Source organism: Pygocentrus nattereri, chromosome 24, assembly GCF_015220715.1.
Source record: "Pygocentrus nattereri isolate fPygNat1 chromosome 24, fPygNat1.pri, whole genome shotgun sequence".
In the NCBI taxonomy this organism is placed as follows: domain Eukaryota; kingdom Metazoa; phylum Chordata; class Actinopteri; order Characiformes; family Serrasalmidae; genus Pygocentrus; species Pygocentrus nattereri.
The window spans coordinates 7,289,452-7,312,484 of record NC_051234.1 but is presented as its reverse complement, the minus strand read 5'-3'; the positions used below and the strand labels follow the sequence as shown (position 1 = coordinate 7,312,484).

The 23,033-nt window shown below is 41.1% G+C and overlaps 1 protein-coding gene across 1 annotated transcript in view; it reads left to right on the top strand.

Moving 5' to 3' along the window:
• Nucleotides 1–23,033, top strand: part of mindy3 (MINDY lysine 48 deubiquitinase 3) — an 80,925-nt gene that overhangs the window by 40,202 nt on the left and 17,690 nt on the right. The window contains exons 11-12 of the mRNA XM_017695779.2: nt 14,836–14,908; nt 20,418–20,490. Of these exons, the coding sequence (XP_017551268.2) occupies nt 14,836–14,908; nt 20,418–20,490 (146 nt within the window). The remainder of the gene's footprint in view (nt 1–14,835; nt 14,909–20,417; nt 20,491–23,033) is intronic.

Below are 23,033 nucleotides of genomic sequence, written 5' to 3'. Positions count from 1 at the left end.
TAACAAAGTATCAGAGAAACAGATGGACTATAGTCTGTAACTGTAGAACTACAAAGTGCAGTTATCCCTATAACTCTGATTACCTAGGACACTTGGCTTTGTGAATTTGAAATATGACTCCATATTGAGCTGCTAGTGGGCAAAGAGTGGTAAGAACACCCTACTCTTTTGTAAAGTGTACATTTCCATCATAACATTGTTTTATTAACATTATTGAAGAAAAATGTAAAGAAGGTAATATTTCATGCAAGGTTCTTACGTCCATGTTCCTTGCTTAACCTTTTCAAGAGACTCAGGATTACTCAATCATGAGATGAATTCTTGGATTTCTTGATTTCTAGGATCAGTAACAGTCTTTAGTGAATTTTAACAGCACTTCCCAGTACGCATGAATGGCATAACAGCTTATGTTATTGATCCTACAGGTCCTGTAGTGCTTCTCAAACACACACACACACACACACACACACACACACACACGTACGCACAGACCCATGGGTCTTGTAACACATGAGGAGCCCCAAATCCCCTCTTAAGGGCGAACAATAGCCTCTACAGCGGCCTCTCATAGACACTGGTGTCTGTTTTGGGAGGGTACTTCACTAACAATAGCGATCACAAAGCCAGCCACTGTGAATAGAGAGTATGACATGAGATGGAGACGGAGATAGCGTTAACACGGCTCTGCACACAAGGCCGGGGACCACAGAGAGAGTGAGAGTCGAAAGTGGTGTTTAAGAAAAAAGGGATGGCGAGAATGAAGGTTTGGCTTTCTCATGTTAAACGTGGTGTCCCGTCAGTGACCGTGTCACCTCTGTTGTATCAGGTTTTAAAACATGCATTTGCTAATGGCGCTTAGGTTTCCCACTAGCAAGACTCTTTCTAGGAGCTCTGTTCAGAGCCATCGTTCAGGTTACCGTATAACAGACTATCACTGATTAGCGTAGTGGCTAACATAACGGTCCTATTACTGGCACCGCTTTGATGTTGACACAGTAAGGTAGTTGCTGATAAAGCCATAGTGGAAGGCCATTTATGGATTCTGCCTCACAGCGAGGAACGGTTTCACCAGAGTCAGGCCTGATCCAATTTCTTATTTTTACCCCTATCCCTTGTTTTCGAGTGTCACCTCGCCCCTTGAAACTGAGTTACAAGTTGCAGTGGTTTGAATCTTGCGCTACAAAATGGGACCCTTAAATAAAAACAGTATTACTTCATTAACAGCTACTAGAGCTGCTCTATAGGCACCCTGCTAGTCTGCAGTGACAGCAGAGGAGGGTGAAGTTCAGCTCCTCAATGCTGGGCTTTAGTTACATTTAAGGAGTCTTATGCCTTCAAAGAGGGGTGGACAGTTTTTTTGTTATTGCCCACCCCTAATTCTTCAGTAGTAAGAAGTTAGTCAGCTATTTGCCAGCTTCTCGTTCAGATTTTCCCGTTTCACCTTAACCCTTTCAACACCCATAAACCACCAGTGTTATTTCACACTTCTATAACCTAAGAATAGCTCAAACAGTTTGCATTGAAGTCCCTGTAGTTACTGAATAATAAGCCTTAGTATGTAATAAGCTTAAGATTTTATATAGCAAAGCATTTCTGATGCCTTTATGCATTTATGAAGCGCAAAATACGATAACGGAGCCCCCGGACTGTTGAGCACCTGAAGTTGTACATCAAGCAAGAATGGGAAAGAATTCCACCTACAAAGCTTCAACAATTAGTCTCCTCAGTTCCCAAACGCTTATTGAGTGTTGTTAAAAGGAAAGGTGATGTAACACAGTGGTAAACACACCCCTGTCCCAACTTCTTTGGAACGTGTTGCAGGCATCAAATTCAAAATGAGTGAATATTTACAAAAAACAAAGTTTATCTGTTTTAACATTAAATATCTTGTCTTTGTAGTGTATTCAATTGAATACAGGTTGAAAAAGATTTGCAAATCATTGTATTCTGTTTTTATTTATGTTACACAACATCCCAACTTCATTGGAATTGGAGTTGTATCTATTCTTTTCAGGAGAAACATCTGAAAACAAATGATTTGCATGTAATGGCTCTTTTGAGTGTAGTTATTTTTTGTGCTGCACTCTTCCTTTTACGGTCGTTACGACACCGACAGATAAAAGCTTCTCAGGTTGTAGCATTGTGCTGTGAAAGGGCACTTCAGGTGTAACACAGCTCTGAGACTTAACCTTTCAATGGCCTTGATTACCTCTCCTCCACAGCCAGCCATTGAATGATGTGAGTACCTTAAAGAATCTGAAAGTGTGTTTGTAACATATACTGTCTACATGCACACTGTCTATTCCTGTGGGGGGAAAAAAGTGCTTTGCTTGATCTGGATTGTGTCACAGTCTGGAGATTGTGCAGATGACAGAAGAGTGTAGAAAATGTAGATTCCATAAGACATACACACACACATGCCTGCACATGCTATTTTACATCACCTTTTAAGGCCAAACTCCTCTAGTGATTGCTGCTTTCTATTCAGAGCTTTGTGAGTAAATCTGGAGCCCCTGCAGGTTCTCAGAAATAAGTCTCGTAAGCTTTTCTCTCTTACTGCCCCACCACCAAAAGCCGTACATTCAACGATCGTATTAGACAATACCGGGTGATTCAGAAAGATACGTCCAGGTATCAAAATGATGTATTTTACTTGTAAATCATTACAGAACAATGCAGTAAATTGTAAACCTCCCGGTATTTTCTAAGCTCTGAATAGAAATCAGCACTCACTAGAGGAGTTTGGCCTTAAAAGGTGATGTAAATCATTACAGAACAATGCAGTAAATTGTAAACCTCCTCCAGCTGTACGGACAACATGAATGCCATAGTCAAATTCATCCCATACTCGACTGAGCATGTCAAGTGTCATCGAGTGTTGTGGAACCAACAACGAAAGCTCTGAGTCGTTGGAGCTTCACTGCCCACGAAAATCATGATGCACAGTAATGATGGATTCACTCTTATTGAAGTGGAGACCTCAGAACGCTTTATACTCAAGGTTCTCCATCTCCTCTCAGACTGAAGGGACTCATCTTCCACTGACAGTCAGAATCTCTATGATCCCCTCTTACAATTGGGTTGTGATTGATTCCTAGGCGCCTCACGGGCGTTTTGAAATCGGATTAATCTTTTTGAATCACCCTCTATATTAAACCTACGAGTGCTCTGTTTTTAAACATGTACATCTCTGAGCTCTGTTTTTTCCTGCATGTAAACGCAGTCTCCAAAGTAGCTTTCTCTCATTTCTGTCATTTCAGCGACGCGGAGAAACTTGTTCATGCATTTGTTACAGCAGAGTTGATCACTAAAATGATCTTCTTACTGAGCTTCCTATGAAAACAATACATCCTTTACAACTCGTACAAAACACAGCAGCATCCTCACAAAAACAACACAGAGATCACATCACAGAGTGTCTGTTCTAAGACATGATCTCAGATCTGCAGAACTGACCTTCTAAAATACAGAAAACATGGAGAGACCCCTTCTGTTATTCTGCTTCGAAACTATGGAACTCAGTTCCACCTTTTATTAGACAGTCAAGCTTAGTGCTCACTTTTAAGAAGCATCTAAAAACACATCTCTAATGTTTAATTGAAATTTACAATTATACATTTAATTGAAACTCTACATCTCATGGTATTTATCTTTCATGTGATCTGTCATTTTCTCATCATTCTAAATTAAATGAATAATGATATCTGTGTGTGTGTGTGTGTGTGTGTGTGTGTGTGTGTGTGTGTCTCTCTGTGTGTCTCTCTCTATCTGTCTCTCTCTGTCTGTCTCTGTCTCCTTTTCTGTCTCTTGTTCTCTCTCTCGAGCGCTCTCTATGGTTTGGTTCATCTTCTCTGTCATCTTTTTCACAGTCATGTAAAGTAGTGCTGTTCATGTTTGCTGGAACATTGTTTTAGTAGCTGTTGAAGTGTGTGTGTGTGTGTGTGTGTGTGTGTGTGTACTGGTTCTGTAGAATATTTCTGAGGCTCGGTCATCAGCGTGTGTTGGCTGTGCTTGCCCCTGTGGAAAATGCGACCTGCCTCTCTGATCTCCTTCTATGGCCTCTTGATTCCTACTGCCTTCTAGTGTGTGTGTGTGTATGTGTGTGTGTGTGTGTGTCAGTAAAGTAATGAAATCCAGACTTTTGATTCTGAACCTCTGACTCCGTTTCAAAGAAATGCTGAAAAATAAAGCTGGCGTGGCACAGACAGCAGCAGCGTGTTCACAAACACACAGCTATCCCGTTACGGCTCCGCTGCAGACGAGACCAGAGCCCACTAAAAGCTCTAGAACAGCTTGAACTGGGAATGTTCAAGACACCATGACCGAAAAGCACAAAGCAATTAGCTTCCATGCAGATTATATGACTTCATAATATGTTTATTATATGTAATCTAAGTCTGCATAAGGTCATTGACCTCCTTTTTATTGTTCCTTAATCTAAATCAAGTTTCACAGTCAGCTTATTTATATTGCTCGTGTGTGTGTGTGTGTGTGTGTGTGTGTGTGTTGTAAATAAAGAATTGTTGGCAACGAGTCACGGGTTGACTGGCTTGACGACGTGCATCCCATTTACATCATGTGGCTGAAAGAGGAAAACACAGGTAGTAGAGGCTGAAGCACAGCATCACACACATGATGAAACTGTAAACAAGCCTCATCTTAACATCTAAAAAGATTATTTCCTGTGCTATATGTGAACCTAGCTCAGCAGATAACACTGCAGTCAGACACCAGCATGAGAACATACTCTGCATCCACAGTAGAAACTTGGCATGGTGAGATTCTGATATCTTGATAAAATGTTTAAAGTTTTAGCTTAGCAGACAGAATAAGCAGTGCTGCCTGTAAAGATGAGCTGCTTTTTTGCCCTGAACTGCTCACCTAAACTACCCATTTGTCAGGATTGCTAGTACGTTAGTGCACACAGAACCACTTGTATGTTTTTAGTTTTTATTCTTCACATTTAGCCTCAGTTTCACGAGAAAATCGCTTTAGGTCAGTGAGGTTTTTTAAAACACTCAGCATTTCAGTGTTGACTGATAAAGAGACATGTTTGATGAGCTGCTTTACTTCTGTATATCTGACTAGGTTGGACTGTTGTGATCTGTAATATCAGCAAGTTTTGTTTATATGCACTTAATAACCCAATACCTGCTGATACCTGTCAGTATGTCTGTATGAGGCTGACAGTAATCAGATTTCTGCTTTGCAACCAGTCAATAACAGTCGATACATTGTGCCACTTTACCTGAAAATAAGAACATATATCATCTAGAAGATGAAGAATATTTAAATCCTTTATTTCGTGTTTGGTTTCAGTGCTGCTCCTCCAGTGTTTTGCTGCACCTCGCAGTAACTCTGCTTGCTTGTATCTGGTACCACCATCTGTTTTCGCGCATGCGCTGACTGAGATATCCGAAAGAAATCAGAGTAAGAGTAAACGTGCACTGAGATTACTGAGCTAGAATCCAGCTCTCCTTACCAGATTTCCTGATCAGAGTATAGTGATCAGGTAATGCAGAAATCCAATTATGATCTGGTTACTGCATGTAAACTGCATTCATTGTTATCATTGTTATCAGCTTTTTAATTTATTTTTCATTTATTTTCATTTATTTTATTTTTAAAAAACAGCCTCGTTTAAACTTGGATGTTTTGTTCCTTTATTGTTTCTGTACCTTTCAAACGTAGCGTTTTTCTTAGCAGTAAATCTCTTGCTAAGCACTTGATAAAAGATTTTTAGAAGATATGAATAAGAATATAGTGTGGGTGCAAACAGCTTTGTTAGCCAGTATCTGCACGTTTTTGTCTCCCAACTAATCGATTAATTAAAGCCATAACGGACCAACTAAATTGTCATTAGTTGTAGCCCTAGTGTGTTGCTTTTCTCTCATAACACAATGAATCAGTGCAGTTTGAATAGTGTTGAATAGTTTTGAATAGTGACATTTTTGCTTATTCTTGGGAGCAAGTTGCAGTTAAAACTGTAGAACTCAGAACCCACCTGGTTAAGTCCGAATCATGCATTGTATGGTTCAAGTTCAGCATATAGCAGATCTGATTGGGCCATGTGGTAGAATGTGCCTGTAGCTCAAAGTTATTAAAGAGTAACTCCACCCTAAGACCTTTTCTATTCATTAATAGCTGAATTCACTGCTCTGTAATAGGAAAATATACCAAAATATACCATTGCCTGAAATGTAAACACATTTTTCCAAACAAAAGTATAATTTTATTGTGGTTACACCTCTGCAGAGCTTCTCAGGTTCAGCTCTGCTTTCTACTACCGAAGTACTAAGATATGCCACAGTATTCAAATCCGTCAGCCATCGATACCGCCCCCTGGTGACACCCTATTCATGCCCAGAGCCATGCAGAGATGTCTGTGCTTGTCCCGTGCTCATAAATATGAAACCGAACGAACCTTGACTGAGAACATCGGCACCGTTTCATATTCATAGTTACATAACATTTGATATTTTTAGCCTTTTAGACTTAACTAGCTTTATATTGATAATGTTCAACATGCACTATATTTCCAAAAGTATTCACTCGTCTGTCTTCACATGCATATGCGCTTGAGTGACATCCCATTCTTAATCCATAGGGCTTGATATGATGTTGGCCCACCCTTTGCAGCTATAACAGTTTCAACTCTTCTGGGATGACTTTTCACAGGGGTTTAGGAGTGTGTTTATGGTAATTTTTGACCGTTCTTCCAGAAGAGCATTTGTGAGGTCAGACAATGATGTTGGATGAGAAGGCCTGGCTCACAGTCTCCACTCTAATTCACACCAAAGATGTTCGGTCAGGTTGAGGTCAGGACTCCATGCAGGCCAGTCAAGTTCTTCCACACCAAACTCGCTCATCCATGTGTTTATGGACCTGCTTTGTGCACTGGTGCGCAGTCATGTTGGAACAGGAAGGGGCCATTCCCAAACTGTTCCCACGAAGTTGGGAGCATGAAATTGTCCAAATATCTCTTGGTCTGCTGAAGCATTGAGTTCTACTGGAACTAAGGGGCCGAGCTCAGCTCCTGAAAAACAGCCCCACACCATAATCCCCCCATCCACCAAACTTTACACTTGGCACAATGCAGTCAGACAAGTACCGTTCTCCTGGCAACCGCTAAATCCAGACTAGTCCATCGGATTGCCTTTCCATGAAGTTCTCTACGCTGTCCTTGAACTAATCTGAAGGCCACATGAAGTTTGGAGGTCTGTAGTGATTGACTCTGGAGAAAGTTAGTGACCCCTGCGCACTATGTGCCTTCCCTCGTCAAAGATGGGGATGGTAGTGGAAAAAAGTCAGTTTCGTAAGACCTCGTAGTTGCAAAAGTGCCGTTTGCTTCTGTCACTCTCCATATTTTCTGGTAGCTAAGGTACGCCAGCTCTAAAAACAAAGCAGTCTAGCTCACCAATGTTCCTCCCCACCCACTTTTGAGCATTTTTCAAAGTTTTCAGGGTTAGAGCTGAAAATAGTGGGGTGTCATTACTCTTTTAATGCCATTAATCTGTTAAAACATTTCGCTGTTGTCAGAACAAAACCTTATTTCTAAAATGGTAACTTTAGAGTAGTTTTTTTTTCTTTTCCTGTACTTTTAACATAAGTCAAAGGAACCAGCCCCCCCCCCCCATCCCCCCCGTCATTTTAGGCCGTTTCTTTTTGTCCATTCATCGTTAAATTTACATACAACGTGAAGGCCAAAAGGCATTTTCAAATTGTCAAAAACTGAAAAACGACAAAAATGGAGATACAAGGTTTACTGTTTTTCATGGATTTATCTTTTATAGAAAACTAGCTGTGTAGGTACAGTTAACTCTAAGATTTTTAAAGATGAAGCACAAAGCAGTCAGGAATGTTGCCACAGATGTTGTAGTTAGTCAAACTACAAAGCGAACCAGAAACCTGTACTAAGACCACCTGGGGACGTGGTTTGTGGGTTTGTTTAGAGGGGCATAAAAACCCAAAAGAAATCACAATTCATTGGTCCGAGACCACTTAAAATGTTGAAACAGCCGCAGTTGCTTATATCTGAGTTTTAATTGTGATAGTGTTTTGAATGTTTTTTCACCCCGGTTTGTCAGTTCTTCACACACATTGATACACCTTTTAAATGCTTTAGTAAACAGGTAGTTATTGTTAATGTTGGGCTTCTGTAACTACTGTCATAATGTGGTATTACTGTGCCCTACTTTACTAGCAGTTCTGTGATTTTTTTCACATTGGATTTTTCACAGAATTAGGTCTATACCCCCGCCCCATATCCAACCCCACATCTTCTGCTGGTCAGAAACTAAACCTTTGGTGAACAAAGAGAATCCTTAGTTGGGGACAGCCCAAGAAACGTTGCTGATCCTGCCTCTTTTCAAAGCCAGCTCATCCTTTTAGAATTTACATGGTGTACGAGGAGATAATGCCTTATCTGGATAATGCATAATGTCTCTGTGCAGGATTCAGTTTCTCCCTGCAGAGCACAGAGCTGAACGCTAGAACAGAGAGCCTCCCTTCACTTCGCTGCACTCGCGGCTCCACAGGTCTGTCTCCGTGTCTCTGTCTGGGTCGTCCTGCTCAGCAGAGCGAAGCGAAACCATCCTGCCCCAGGCCCCGGGGCCCTGTCTGTTAAACAGCACTAAAGCTTTAAAGAACAGCACTCTGTCATCCAGCCTTGTGTGTGCATGCATGTGATTAATGCTGACTCTGCAGGGTTGATTACAGGCCGGTCGTGTTGTTTTGGAGCCCCAGTGTAAACAGCGGTACAGCTGAATGTTGCTTTTGTCACCAGGGGACATTGTTTGAAACAGTTAGAAGCACATCCATACTGTCATTGCAGAACAAGAGTTCATGACAAGGCAGCAGTCATGTGTCATTCTTAAAGCAGAGGTAAGATGAAGGGAATTTCCAGAGAAGACATGTCAGGGTTGATGGCATTCAAGATTTCTGGACACACCTTAACAAAATTCGCCAGATCGTTGAGGTGAAATAGATGTTATGCGGCACATTTTGGAGATTTGGTGCATGATCAGGCATAACATTATGACCACCTCCTTGTTTCTACGCTCTTCGTCCATTTTATCAGCTCCACTTACTGTATAGCTGTACTTTGTAGTTCTACAGTTACAGACTGTAGTCCATCTGTTTCTCCCTCACAGAGCAGGTACTATTTGGGTGGTGCATCATTCTCAGCACTGCAGTAACACTGACGTGGTGGTGGTGTGTTAGTGTGTGCTGTGCTGGTACAAATGGATCAGACACAACAGTGCTGCTGGAGTAAACACTGTGTCCACTCACTGTCCACCCTATTAGACAGTCCTACCTCATCAGTCCACCTTGTAGATGTAAAGTCAGAGACGACAGCTCATCTGCTGCTGCACAGTTTGTGTTGGTCATCCTCTAGTCCTTCATCACTGGTCACTGGACGCTGCCCTCAGGACACTGTTGTCTGGATATTTTTGGTTGGTGGACTTTTCTCAGTCCAGCAGCGACACTGAGGTGTTTAAAAACTCCAGCAGCACTGCTGTGTCTGATCCACTCAGACCAGCACAACACACACTAAAACACCACCACCACAGGTTCTGTGCAGGTACTTTTTTTTTTTTTTGTTCGTCAAGATACAAACGATGTAAATGTTCCCTCAAAGGTACAGCAGTGGTTTTAAGGTCCAGTTGTGAACCTTAAATAAGTTTTTCCAGGTGAAAAGTTCGTATTTGTATCTTTTCATAACCGAACAATTTAAAACAGAACAATAAATCAAAGCCTGGAGACGAGACGGGGTGGGTGGAGTCTGTACAACTTGGACAGTATCATTTCAGGGGATTATGGTTCAGTTATGTTCCCCGACTAAAGGTACTGAGATGGACCTTTGAGGGTACCACCCTAGTGACAAGAGGGGTACTGCCCCAGGGGCTGTTTAGTCAGTGTAGCATGGCCCTGTATGCACACCTTTAGTCCAGCCTTACTGATGAAGGAATTTATTGTTTTGCATTGTGCTTATATCTGTGTCACATAGTGTGTATTGTGTGGGCCTGTACTGTGACTGTATTTAGAACATTCTTCTGTCTGTTCTTGTTTATCCCTATATGGTCGTGTTTGTCACACCTGTTACTTGTTCTGTATGAGCTGGGCCTTCTTGACATCAGTCCAGCTATATAACTGTGTTAGCCCGATGTCTGTGGCCGCGCGTGCAGCAATAAACTCAACAACAGACAACAGACTACGTTCCCTGGAACCTGAAGGGTTTGAAATTCTGCACTGAATGACTTATTCTCTGGCTGATGTGGGCTAATAATGCAGAGAACTGTGCTCTCAAGGCCAGTGAAGAAGAATTAGAACCTGTAAAACATCACAGGTTTCAAAAACAAGTCCTTTTATAAGAGTTCATGGCCGAGCTCCAAGCTAATAAAAGTGCCCTGATGAAAAACCCGTTTTTTTTTATCCCGCTATATCACAGAGATCCAAACCAGAGGTGGCGTTCGCCCGTCTGCTCACATTTCAGCAGAACATGAGGAGATGTAACTCGGCCTGGTGGAGCACTTTCCTCAGATCCTCATCTGACGCTGCCTCGGTTTTGTGTTCGTGTGTCTTACATGTATTCGTTTAATTATTATTCTTATTTATTCTCTCTCTTTTTCCTCACTCTCTCTTGCTCTCATTGTATGTCTTTCTTGCTCTCTGCATCTTTTTCTCCTGCTGTCATTTTCACTCCTTTTTCATCTGTATCTTTCATTCTTCCACTCCTTCTCCCATTCACTTCTCTGTTTCTATGTCTGTCTCTCTCCTGCTCCATTTTTCTTTCTCCCTCTCTCCCTCTCCCTCTCTCTCTATTCTCCCTTTCTGCTTTCTCCCACCCTCTCTTTCTCCTTTTTCCTCTCTTTTTTCGTTTTCTGTCTTTCGTCTCTCTCTTTGCCTGTATGTCTGTCTCTCTCCTCCTCTCTCTCTTTCTGCCACGCTACTTTCCTTTCTTTCACCCCCCTCTCTTTTTTCGGTTTCTCTCTCATCTCTCTCTCTCTGCCTCAGTTTCTTCCCTTTCCCCCTCTCTCTTATTCTGTCTCTCCCCTTCTTTCTTTTTTCTCTGTCTCTTCTTACTCTCTATGTCTGTCTCTCTCCTGCTGACTCCTTCCCCTTCTCTTTTTCTCTCTCTCTTTCCTTTCCTCTCTCTTTCCTACCCCAAACAAACACTCTCTCTTTCTTCTCTGTATATGCATTTATGAATTGCTTGATTTATAAGGCAGTTAAAACTAACAAATCTTTTCATTACTTGAAGAACGAGAGGTCATTTTTGCAGCTGGCCCCAGGCGAGGCGTTCATTTATTTCATTTTAAGTGCCAGCCGTTCTGCTGAGCGTAGTCGTTTGTGTGTAGTTGGAGGGGGTGTCCTTTGGAGAACATCTTCCAGCTGGACCACTCTGTCCTCTTTTCCTTTCATTTATTTTCCCCCTCTTACCTCTCTTCTCCTCCTCTCTCCTCCTCGCCTCTTTTCTTCTGCCCTCATGTCCTTGGTTATCGGTGAGTTGTGTATTTTCTTTATGAAACATTAGCAGCTGTTTGTAAGTGTTGCGCTGAACCCATGCTGTGAGAGTACACAGGCAGTGTTTACTTTCATTCTTGTGTGTGTGTGTGTGTGTGTGTGTGTGTGTGTGTGTGTGTGTGCTTACACTGCTTATAGGCATTTTACATCATGTTATAGTGAGAACATGTGATTGTGGCTTCCCCCCAGCCCCCCCAAGGTTTAGTGATTGACTATTATATGAAAACATCATGTGATTAGCTTCTCTTGTTTTGCATCAGAGCTACGAGGCTAATGTAGCTAACAAGTAATAGAAACTCATATCCCATCAGTTAGTATCATGAAAACTGCATGTCTAAATCTTTACACCCTCAAACAACCTCAAGTAGACTTTATCTGGTTTCTGACACTGTATGACATGCTGTTAACTAGGGTTGTGCGGTAAGTCTGTTTTTATCGATATCGTGATATGGAGCAAATATCCATCCATTCATCCATTCATTCATTCATTCATTCATTCATTCATCCATTCATTCATTCATCCATCCATCCATCCATCCATTTTCTAAGCCGCTTTTCATTTTTATGTTCAAAATACGCTTTTATGCCTCATTTCCTAGATTCTGTTTTCTCTGCATTGCAGGAACCATAGGGCCCTCGTCAAAGTACTATTTTGTGATTTATTTAGCTACATATTGTCATTGCAATATGCCTTCCAGTCAATTAAAATTCTATGAATCGGTATTGTGACATGAGTGAATGCCACTCATTAAAACACCCCCAGAAACACTTGAGTGGTCAGGATTCTCACAACACACAGTAAAAGCACATTATTTGCCTATTGCACCCTTCTGTGACATCTGTTTTGCAAAGGATAATCACATTAATGATAAAGAAACAATATACGCTATATTGCTAAAAGTATTGTCACCCAACCAAATCACTGAATTCACATGTTCTAATCACTTCCATGGCCTCAGGTGCATAAATCAGACTGCTTCTACAGATATTAGTGAAAGAATGTGTCGCTCTCAGGAGCTCAGTGAATTCCAGCGTGGTACCGTGATCGGACACTAGCTGTATAACAAGTCCAGTCGTGAAATTTGCTCACTACTAAATATTCCACAGTCGCCTGTCAGTGGGATTATAACAAAGTGGAAGCGATTGGGAACGACAGCAGCTCAGCCATGAAGTGGTCAGCCATGTAAAATGACAGAGCAGGGTCAGCGGATGCTGAGGCGTATAGTGCGCAGAGGTCACCAACTTTCTGCAGAGTCAATCTCTACAGACCTACAAAATTCATGTGGCCTTCAGATTATCTCAAGAACAGCATGGAGAGCTTCATGGAAAGGGTTTCTATGGCCGAGCAGCTGCAGCCAAGCCTTATATCACCAAGCACAATGCAAAGCGTGGAATGCAGTGGTGTAAAGTGCCACCACTGGACCCTAGAGCAGTGGAGACGTGTTCTCTGGAGTGATGATCACGCTTCTCCATTTGGCAATCCGATGGATGAGTCTGGGTCTGGCGGTTGCCAGGAGAACAGTTCTTGTCTGACTGCATTGTGCCAAGTATAAAGTTTGTTGGAGGGGGGATTATGGTGTTTGGTTGTTTTTCAGGAGTTGGGCTCGGCCCCTTAGTTCCAGTGAAAGGAACTCTTAATACTTCAGCACAATGAGATTTTGGACAATTTCATGCTCCCAACTTCGGGGACGGCCCCTTCCTGTTCCAACATGACTGCACAAAGCAAGGTCCATAAAGACATGTCTGACCTCACAAATGCACTTCTGGAAGAACGGTCAAAAATTCCCATAATCACACTCCTAAACCTTGTGGAAAGCCTTCCCAGAAGAGCTGAAGCTGTTATAGCTGCAAAGGGTGGGCCGACATCATATTAAACCCTATGGATTAAGAATGGGATGTGACTCAAGTGCATATGCGTGTGAAGGCAGACGAGTGAATACTTTTAGAAATATAGTGTATTTAGCTGCTGTAGTTAGCAGCATACCAGTCCACTCAAAGGAACATCTTTTTGTGTGAAAATACACTGGATTTTAGCAGCATCAGGAGTGTGAGAACTGGCGGTCTCAGTGAAGACCTGTTGAGCTATATATTTAGGTCTCTTAGCTCCAGGTTAAATCATTATGGGTCATGACACTTATGCCTGGAGTTCAGCACAGCCGTGATTATAATCCACTTATTTCTTCACCCTCTAATGCCGTTGTCTGATCTGTAAGAAGTATGCGCTCCCTCATGTACACGGTCACAAACACAGAGGGAAGGCTTCATGTCCTCAGGCAACATGTTCCAGTAAGTCACTGTAATTATCAACATGAACACAAACACAAATTGAGCAGTTTTATTTGTATTATATGTGTACATTTGTGTGTGAGACAGATTCCAATAGCGTTTGAATTAGACTGTTTTTTCAGGCTTAATTGCTTGTGAGTTTATTTGAAGGGAAAGTCATCTTGTCATTTCATTGTGAGATAAGGTGCTGATGACCACAAATCACAAACACACATACTGTACAGGCATGGACTCCATATGTTCCCACTGTTGATTTCATGCTCAAGGAAACGTGCGGAATCTGACTTTAATAGTTCTGTCCTCACACACACAGGGATCGTTCACACAAATTCACTCACATACATTCTGTAGCCGAAGTATGTGGACATGTGACAATCACACCAGTTCTTGCGCTTCACAGGACAACGCACGGTACAGTCACTGCCATTCTGAGGACCGGATCAGGGAGTGACGGCGCTGCGCGATGCCTTTAATTTGCTGTGCCTTGTGAATGATTCACCTGCGAGACGCGACAGAAGCCGAGAGACGAGACACACAGACCTTTAATTCAGTGTTTCAGACTCCAGGTTTGGAGCCGCTGCACTGTGTAGTTTAGTGTTTCTCTGCTGTTCACACCTCGTTCAGCTCAAGAAGGGATTAATTAGCTCATAATATCAGGTATTTTAACCAGGAAACCACAGTTATGCAGTGCAGGGGTTTCAGGACTGGAGCTGAACTCTGAACTAACTGCACTAACAAACTTACAGAACCACGTCTGTCGAAACACGACGTCGTTTTCCGAGCCACGACATTCAGTCTGATACTTAACGTCTATGTTTCTCCATTCAAACCTCATTTAAATCTCCAGTAGTAGAGCGGTTCACTCACCAGCTGGTTTGTTTGTTAATGAGTTTTGCAGATTCAGTGACGATCTCTCTCTCTCTCTCTCTCTCTCTCTCTCTCTCTCTCTCTCTCTCTCTCTCTCTCTCTCTCTCTCTCTCTCTCTCTCTCTCTCTCTCTCTCTCTCTCTCTCTCTCTCTCTAGGAGATGTCCCTGGTGGCCCCTGAGTCACCATCAGAACAGGCCAGGAGAGTCTTCCAGACGTTTGACCCAGAAGGTAATCCTTTACAAAGCCAGCCAATAACAATTATCCTAACATTCGTTTGTTGTTCTAGATAGTTTAAAAAATGAGGGCCATCACTGGAAGTTATCAGATGAATAGTTGTGGTTTTCATTTTAAATATTTGCTCTCTGTTCAAATTTGTAAATAGTTTGAAATACATATGATTTTAATTGTGTATTATTTTGCCAAGTTATTAATTATTAAACAAACAGTTATTATTATTAAACAAGTCATGTTTCAACTGGTATGTTGCTTGGCAATCAGGGTCTAATGTTACCAACTCCAGTCACTCCAGTCACACAGTTGATTCAACTACTGAAAGCAGTAGTCTGCTCCAAACAGCTCCAATATACCATTTAACATATCACTGCTCTCAGGGGAAAAATTTCTCCCTTTTTCACATAATTTGAAGATGCCTGTTGCTCTTTATATCGTATGTAAATGTCAAGAAGAACAGACTAAAAAAATCACAAGAATTACTTTGAAAAACATCTGATTGCATTGACTTACCTTAAAAGTAAAGTATGTTTTTTCCTTTTCCTCTAAAGTGACCATTTTGGAGATGCAACAGTGTTTTTGTGCCGCTTTTGTTTGTTTTTCCATTGGTCAGTTTTTGCCACAGAAGTGTGTACATGAGTATAAAATGCTGGAGCTGTTGGCTGTGAACGCTGTCGTCACATCGTGTTTAACTGGGGTAGCATTGCTAATGTGAACACACATCCTAGTAAGTAAGTAGTCATACTGAAGGTAGATGTATGGAGGGGAAAAAACGAACAGCCTGAGGCCGGCTCCTCACAGGAAAGAGCGCCTCATGGGTTTATTTGCTCTGCTGCTTATCAGAGAGAGAGGAGAGCCTAGACACTCCATGTTTATTTCTGCATTACTGTGTAAGAGAGGGGGGGCGAGGGGGAAGCATGAAGAGGGGAAAGAAATGATTATTGTTTGAATTTGAGTTAAAACCTTTATCTTTCCCACAGGATCCACCTAAACTCAGCCACCCTCCTGCTAATAGAGCTGCACACACACAAATAGACACTACCATTCAAAAGAGCTTGTATTCTGTTTGGAATCAGCTTTTTTCTGTAATATAAAAACTGCAGCAGTGTAGAACTACTCTGTAGCTTTATAGATTCCAACAAATGAATGGGAAGCAGTGAAGAAAAAAAAATACAAATCTCTGTATTCTGGGCTGTAGGTTATTCTAAAATGTAACACAGAAAATGGACTAATAATAAAATTAATGTCTCATATTTGAAAATTGGATATGATATTTCAAGGTAGATAAATTCTATATATCATTGCAGTGTATTATTTGTCATTTAATAATAGCTTAGTGGTGCACACCATCTAAGCGTTGGACACATGATCAGTAGACCACGATTTCGATCCCTAGTGATGCTACAGCCGTCCGTGGCCAGGAGTCCAACAGAGCACAACCAGCCTCACTCTCTCTGGGTGGGTAGGATAGCCCCCTTCTCCCCCCATCACTCAGTGTGATGCTAGTCAACACAGGCGTCTGTTAGCTGACGTAACAGAACTGTCGATTAGTGTTCTCCTCCAAGCACGTTCGGCTGTCCTTTGAGTTTGAAAAGAGGAAGGAGGAAGCCTGTACATTACTGTAATGTATCAACGGTAACGTATCCCAAATCCCAAAAAGAACCACACAGTTTAGTGCATTCACTTCTCTTTTTGGTTGTAAGTTCAGTGTTTTCTTTCATAAAACTAGTGAAACAGACAATAGTCCATATTCAGTGCTAAAATAATGTTTGCTCTCTCAGAAAACTACTTTTGTGGTTAGTTTTTCAGTATCCTACATAGTTGCTACGGTTTTGCTAGGTCGTTGCTATGTTTTCCCAGGTAGCTGCTAAGATGCTACTGTGTGCGAGTATATCGCTGCCGTCTCCATATTTGTCGTTATTCAGTTTTTGACAGAATTTGAAAATGCTGGTTACCCTTTACAGTGTGTGCAAATCTCATGATGAATGGACTAAAAGAACTGACCCAAAATGATTTGTAAAGACGTCTGGTTCCATTGACTTGTATTAAAAGTAAAATATGTTTTTCCTTCTCCTGTGAAGTTACTATTTTGGAGGTGCAAGGTTTTCTTCCATCAACAGAGATATAAGGCTTGAATGTACGTGAGTCTGTATGTAATGTCTGTGAAGGGCAGTGTGAGAGGTGGTGTTTCTGGTATTTCATTTGTCGCAGTTTATTTGCTAGTGGAGGAAAATTGAATTTAAACCAATGCTGTTCGAAACCAGGTAGTCCCAAAGGCGCAAACACAGCATTACTGTATTGACCCTACAACCCTGCAGAGTTTTGTGGTTCTAGCTGGAAAACTGTGATTTTGTAAGTACAGTACAGAACAAACCTATTATAATAGAATGAAGAACAAGTTGGCTTACTAAGCTCTCCTGCAGATTATTAGAAGGAAAACTGAACGGCTACTTTTAATGACAGTCCTTGAAGGAAAACGCTGCATGTCTTAGTCTCCTCTGTTAGTGAGTCTCTTGTGGTGTGTGTTTTGCGTCTGTGTGCGTGTTTGCCTCCCGTAGGTATCTGCTTTTGTGATTTTAGTAAGCTGGAGTAATATTTTCTCTACTTTCCTCTTTATTTATTGCTCACTATATGAAAGTCTTCATCCTGGAGCCCCCCCGAGGAGAGGGAATATAGAGGAGCTAAAAAGGGAAAAAATATATCAGGAGAGGGAGGGAAAAACCCTGTAGCCTACCTCTAAAAGCATCTGGCTTCTTAAACACGCACTGTTTAAACCATGACAGTCCTGTGGCTCTTCCTTATCGGGAAGAGTTGTGTATGTGCATATTAAGAAAGCATGAGGATGCTGAGATTAAGAGAGTCTAAAACGTTATGAGGTTTTAATCTGTTCCACACTCTGTGTGTACACAAGCTTGTGAGCCAGAAACGCAGACTGTTTTTAGAATCTCAGTGGCTTCTCAAAGACTGTCTGTTCCTCTGAGAGTTCGGTGTAATTTCTAACATAGTAAACAACATTCTTGCGTTTGTTTTATCGGAACAATATGGCTTCATTTCTCACACTCAGACTCATAAACAGAAAACAGGACAGAAGAGCGCTACTATAGCACGTACAGTACTTTGCTACACTCTTCAACCCTGTATTTACTTCATTTGCAGTCAAAGTGGCCATAAAGTTCACATTATTCTTTTTTTTGGTTTGTTTTTGTTGAGAGAGGGGAAAAAAAACAAACAATGGGTCCAAAGGTCTGAGACCACATTGAAACTTGGGGATATTTTTTCTTTTAAACCTGAAAATAAACAACAGAGAGGTTTAAATTTAAAAAAAGATGTGTAAAAAAAAATACTAAAAAAAACTAGAGTAGAATAAAGAAGAAATGTTCAGAATTCTGCTCTTGAATTTTTAGGTCAATATTCAAAATTAACCAGCCACTTTTTTTTTTTTTTTTTTTTTTTTTTTTTTTGTCTAATCCCTTCCATTGAAACTTGTGTTCAGACCACACAAACCACCTGTTTATTCTATTTCATTGTTACTTAACTACGGGACAGTTTTTATTCAAAATATGCCAAAACTGCAACAGCAAATTAGAAATTGAATAATTACTCAAACAATTCTAAATAAAATATTTTTTATAGCACCTGGCATCTTTTCTTTTTGCAGAACCGTTGACCTGTAGATTGTGGTGGTCAGGCTGGGCACTGCATCTCGGGGTGAAATGGACTGATAAGAATAGAAAATGAAAATTTCCCGGGTCTAATAGGACTGTGTCACCGGCCTTGTGTTTGACACATGGGTTGTGGCCTCTCAAACTCTTTGAGAACACTGGTGGTTCCAAAACACACTTCGTCATATTCTTCATAACTTTCATATTTTATAAGCTACATTCTAAAGCTGGGCGTCGTCTGAGGCTGTAACTCTTCTTTCCAGTCAAATAGACGATGTAAATTTAAACTCTTAAAATAAAAGAAGCTGAACTTTTTTTTTTTCTTCCTACTGAAATTCGACCCATTTTTCCACAAAACTGGGCTATAAACTATAAACAGGCGGCGTCCCTTCAGTGATCTGCTCTGTAAAAAAATATTTTTATAAAATAAGACAAAGAGCGTCTGAGATTTTTGCCTTTCAGCAGTAAATTCTAAGCATAGAGCGATATGTGTGATCATAAAACACATGTTCTGTTCATTTGAGGGGAGCTTTTACAAAAAAATTAAAATTTGCATTTATTTCATGCAGTTACTGAATAATTTGCCTTATGATTTTTTTTTTTCACATAAACTCAGATAGAAAAACCAAAATATACCCTGGAGAATAAGAGGTTAATGGGAACTGTTTGCCACTTTGCTGTTGCTTTTGAAAGCTGTACTTGAAGAGAGGACTGCAACTGCAGAGCCATAGCAACAGCAATGGGGGGTGTGTGTGTGTGTGTGTGTGTGTGTGTGTGTGTGTGTGTGTGTGTGTGTGTGTGTGTGTGTGTGTGTGTGTGTGTGTGTGTGATCAGCTGGGCTTCAGTGGTACGATAGTACAGGCAGGAAAATAATGGCGTTAAAAGAATGAATCATTTATCATGTTATGTTGCGCCAACTTGAATACCTTTATCAAAAATAACATACAAGCTCTTGCACATGCCTCTGCACTTTCACTCCATCTTTCTGTTCTCAACTCACTCTCTCTTTCTCTCTGATGCTTGTTATGAAATTGGGTTTTGGCTACAGGTTTGGGAGAGTTTTGGGGTGCTATAAATAGTGATGACGAATGCTCACAGCTCATATTTTACCTTACAAAGACAGTTACTCTGAGACAGTGATGGAGAACAAGCTCAAAGTCATATGAATGGGCTAGATAACAGTAGAAGGCTTGAGGAGGGGTATCAGATGTCAGGGTAAAGCAGTAATTCAGCAAAAAATCGAATTCACAATTCTTTTCCCAATGTTGTTGGTCAGCCAAGGTGCAAAGGTTTGGTGTCTTTTTTGCTTCTTTAGTTTTGTAATAGAGCTTCACGCTCATACATGCATTGTGCAACCTGCCTGTCAATCTTGGTTCAAACCATGTCAATAGGCTTTGTTCACGCTGCAGGTAGAAGTGGCCCAGATCCAACTTGACATTTCGTCATAATTTCATTTAGGCTGAAGTTTCAGTAAAAAAATTATGACTTACCTAAAACCCTCCGTGATCAGCAAGGCTGAACAGTTTTATGCTTTATGGGAGACAGTTACTAATAATAATGGGCAAATGTAGGCTAAAAACACTAGTAGCAGCTAAGAGTGGGCAGTGTGATGTGATAAATTCAGTATTTCTGAGTATACTGTGAATACTGCCAGTACTTTAAAAACACATTTCTTTATGAAGATAGCATAATTAAATTGGATTTAGTGTAGCATAGTATGTGAAATGTTGGAGAAAATCATTGTAGTCATTTTTTCATAGCACAGCGTCTTGATTTGACATAAAAAAAAGACCCCTCGTTCCAAGAAATAGAACTAACATTTCTTTTTTCTTCTTTCTTTCTAGATAACGGGTTCATTCCAGATACACTGCTTGAGGACGTTATGAAGGCTTTGGATCTCGTCTCCGAGCCTGAGTAGTAAGTTTGTGTGTGCATGTGTGTGTAATGTTTTCATTGATAACACAAGTAGGATGTGTGTGTTTGTGTGAGTTTGTGTGTAGCCAGGATGTAGCTACAGTGTGTGTGGAACACCTGCGCTCTCTCTCTCTCTCTCTCTCTCTCTCTCTCTCTCTCTCACGCTCTCTTTCGCTCGCTCTCTTTCGCTCGCTCTCTCTCTCTCGCTCTCTCTCTCTCTCTCTCTCGCTCGCTCTCTCTCACGCTCTCTTTCGCTCGCTCGCTCTCTCTCTCTCGCTCGCTCTCTCTCTCTCTCTCTCACGCTCTCTTTCGCTCGCTCTCTCTCTCTTTCGCTCGCTCTCTTTCGCTCGCTCTCTCTCTCTCTCTTTCGCTCGCTCGCTCTCTCTCTCTCTCTCTCGCTCGCTCTCTCACTCGTTCTCTCTCGCTCTCTCTCGCTCTCTTTCGCTCGCTCTCGCTCGCTCTCTCTCTCGCTGTCTTTCGCTCGCTCTCTCTCTCGCTCGCTCGCTCGCTGTCTTTCGCTCGCTCTCTCTCTCGCTCGCTCGCTCGCTCTCTCTCTCTCTCTCGCTCTCTCTGCTGGGTCGCCCACTGACTTAGACTTTGGTTCACATTTCACTGGATCAGTCTTCTTGACCGTGTTGACTAGAGCAAGGAGGACAGAATACACCCCTTCTTTCATCTCTGCTCTGTTAAAGTGATACAGAAGGTCCAGAAGGGTCAGGAGTCCAGAGTCAGATCTTCAGAGCAGACCTCACCTCTGAAACCGAAGCTCCAGAGCTCACTGGGGGCCCTTTGAAACTCTCACCTGTTAAACAGCCCCATTCTGAATTGACTTGAGCTTTTAATGGGCAAAGCTGTAAGGAAGGAGGGGTGGGTTAGGTTACTTGAATATATGGATGTTAATAATTAACATTGTACATTACTTTTACCCTGTGCGCATTCATACATAAATCTAATCTTTATAATTTGCTGTTGTTTTTTTTTTTAATAATGCAGACAGTGCTCTCCTGTGTGAGCGTCACTCACACGAGTCTCAGTGCGCATCGTAATGCACAGATCTGATTGGCTGAGTAGCGTTACGTGTGATATTTACATCGCAGGCGATTGGTTTGTGAGTCTCTCGGGCCGCTAAAGCGGTAACATAATGACTAGAAATGTTGCACCGATTAAAATAGGACCACCACATCAAAATTAAATAATTCTCCATAGTTAGTTTATTGGTTATAGGTCCACGTCCGCATAGGACAGTGTCTGGGTCGGTCCGGACTAAAAGAGAGAGGTCTAATTTAATTTTAAATAGCTTATTAAATAATTTTACATCTTAAATGTTGTAAAATTATGAAAAGACCATGGTTCTTCATGGTTTCCAAAGGCATGACCTACACTGCGGTCATTCAAAATGCTTTACTAATGATGAAATGCGTAATAATTCAAATTGCGGTTTAAAAAGTACCAAAGTAAAGAGAGTACACATGTTCTCTAAGCCGCTTCTCCCTCAGGGTGGCGGGGGGGAAAGTGAGTAAAGAGAGTAGAAATTAGAAATTCAAAACAGACAGTATAATAGTTGTAATGTTGTAATAGTTATAATGTAATAGCTATATGATTTTTATTGCCATTCGATTGATTTAAATGTTATATTTTGGGGTTTGGAGTAGTATTTAAGTGCTTAACCTCTTTAATTTCTCACATTATTACATCTTTAGGCTTGTTACATAGCAACTATATGGGAATCTGCAAAGTAGGGCATTTAAGGGATTTTATTCACTGGGATAGGCTCCATCACCCCCTGCGACCCACAGTGATAAGCGGTGTAGAAATGTATGTGTGTGTGTGTGTGTGTTGTATTGCTATACTTGTGAGGACTCCAATGTCCTCACTATTCAAGAGTGTTATTGTCATATGCACAGCAGAAACAGGCAGTTACACTGTACAGTGAAATTCTTACTTTGCTGTTCCTCCATTCACCAAATATTATCTTAAAATAGAAAAAATGGAAATTCTAAGAATAACACAAAGAATAGTAAAATAGTAGTAAAAAGTACAGTTATATGTGCAAAGTTGAAAGAAAATTTAAGTTACATACATGATAGGACTATATGAAATTTTAGCTGGTGCTCACTTGAACATGTGGTGTTTTCACCACAATTACTTTTTTATTTGAAAACTAAAAGAGCAGAAATTTTGCCTTTTGGATACTAATGTTAAGGTTAGATTTAGGTTTAGGTGTAGTGTTGTTTAACTATAGTAAAACACAAATTAATAGGAAACTATGGTCGTCCTCATGTAGAGCAAGACAAGTGTGTGTGTGTGTGTGTGTGTGTGTGTGTGTGTTTACTTCTGAATAAATGATTATAATTGATTAAAAATACCCAGCTGTGATCTGTGAGCCATTGTAAACTTGTGTTATTGATGTCAGGACAGCTTTTAAAGCAGATTTTGCGAAAATAAAGCTTATTTAGTGAACAGCTGCATCATCATTCAAGCGTCTAAAAATTCCTCTGCAGTCCTGTTCCAAATATGCACATCATAATCAACGTTCTGGCACGATT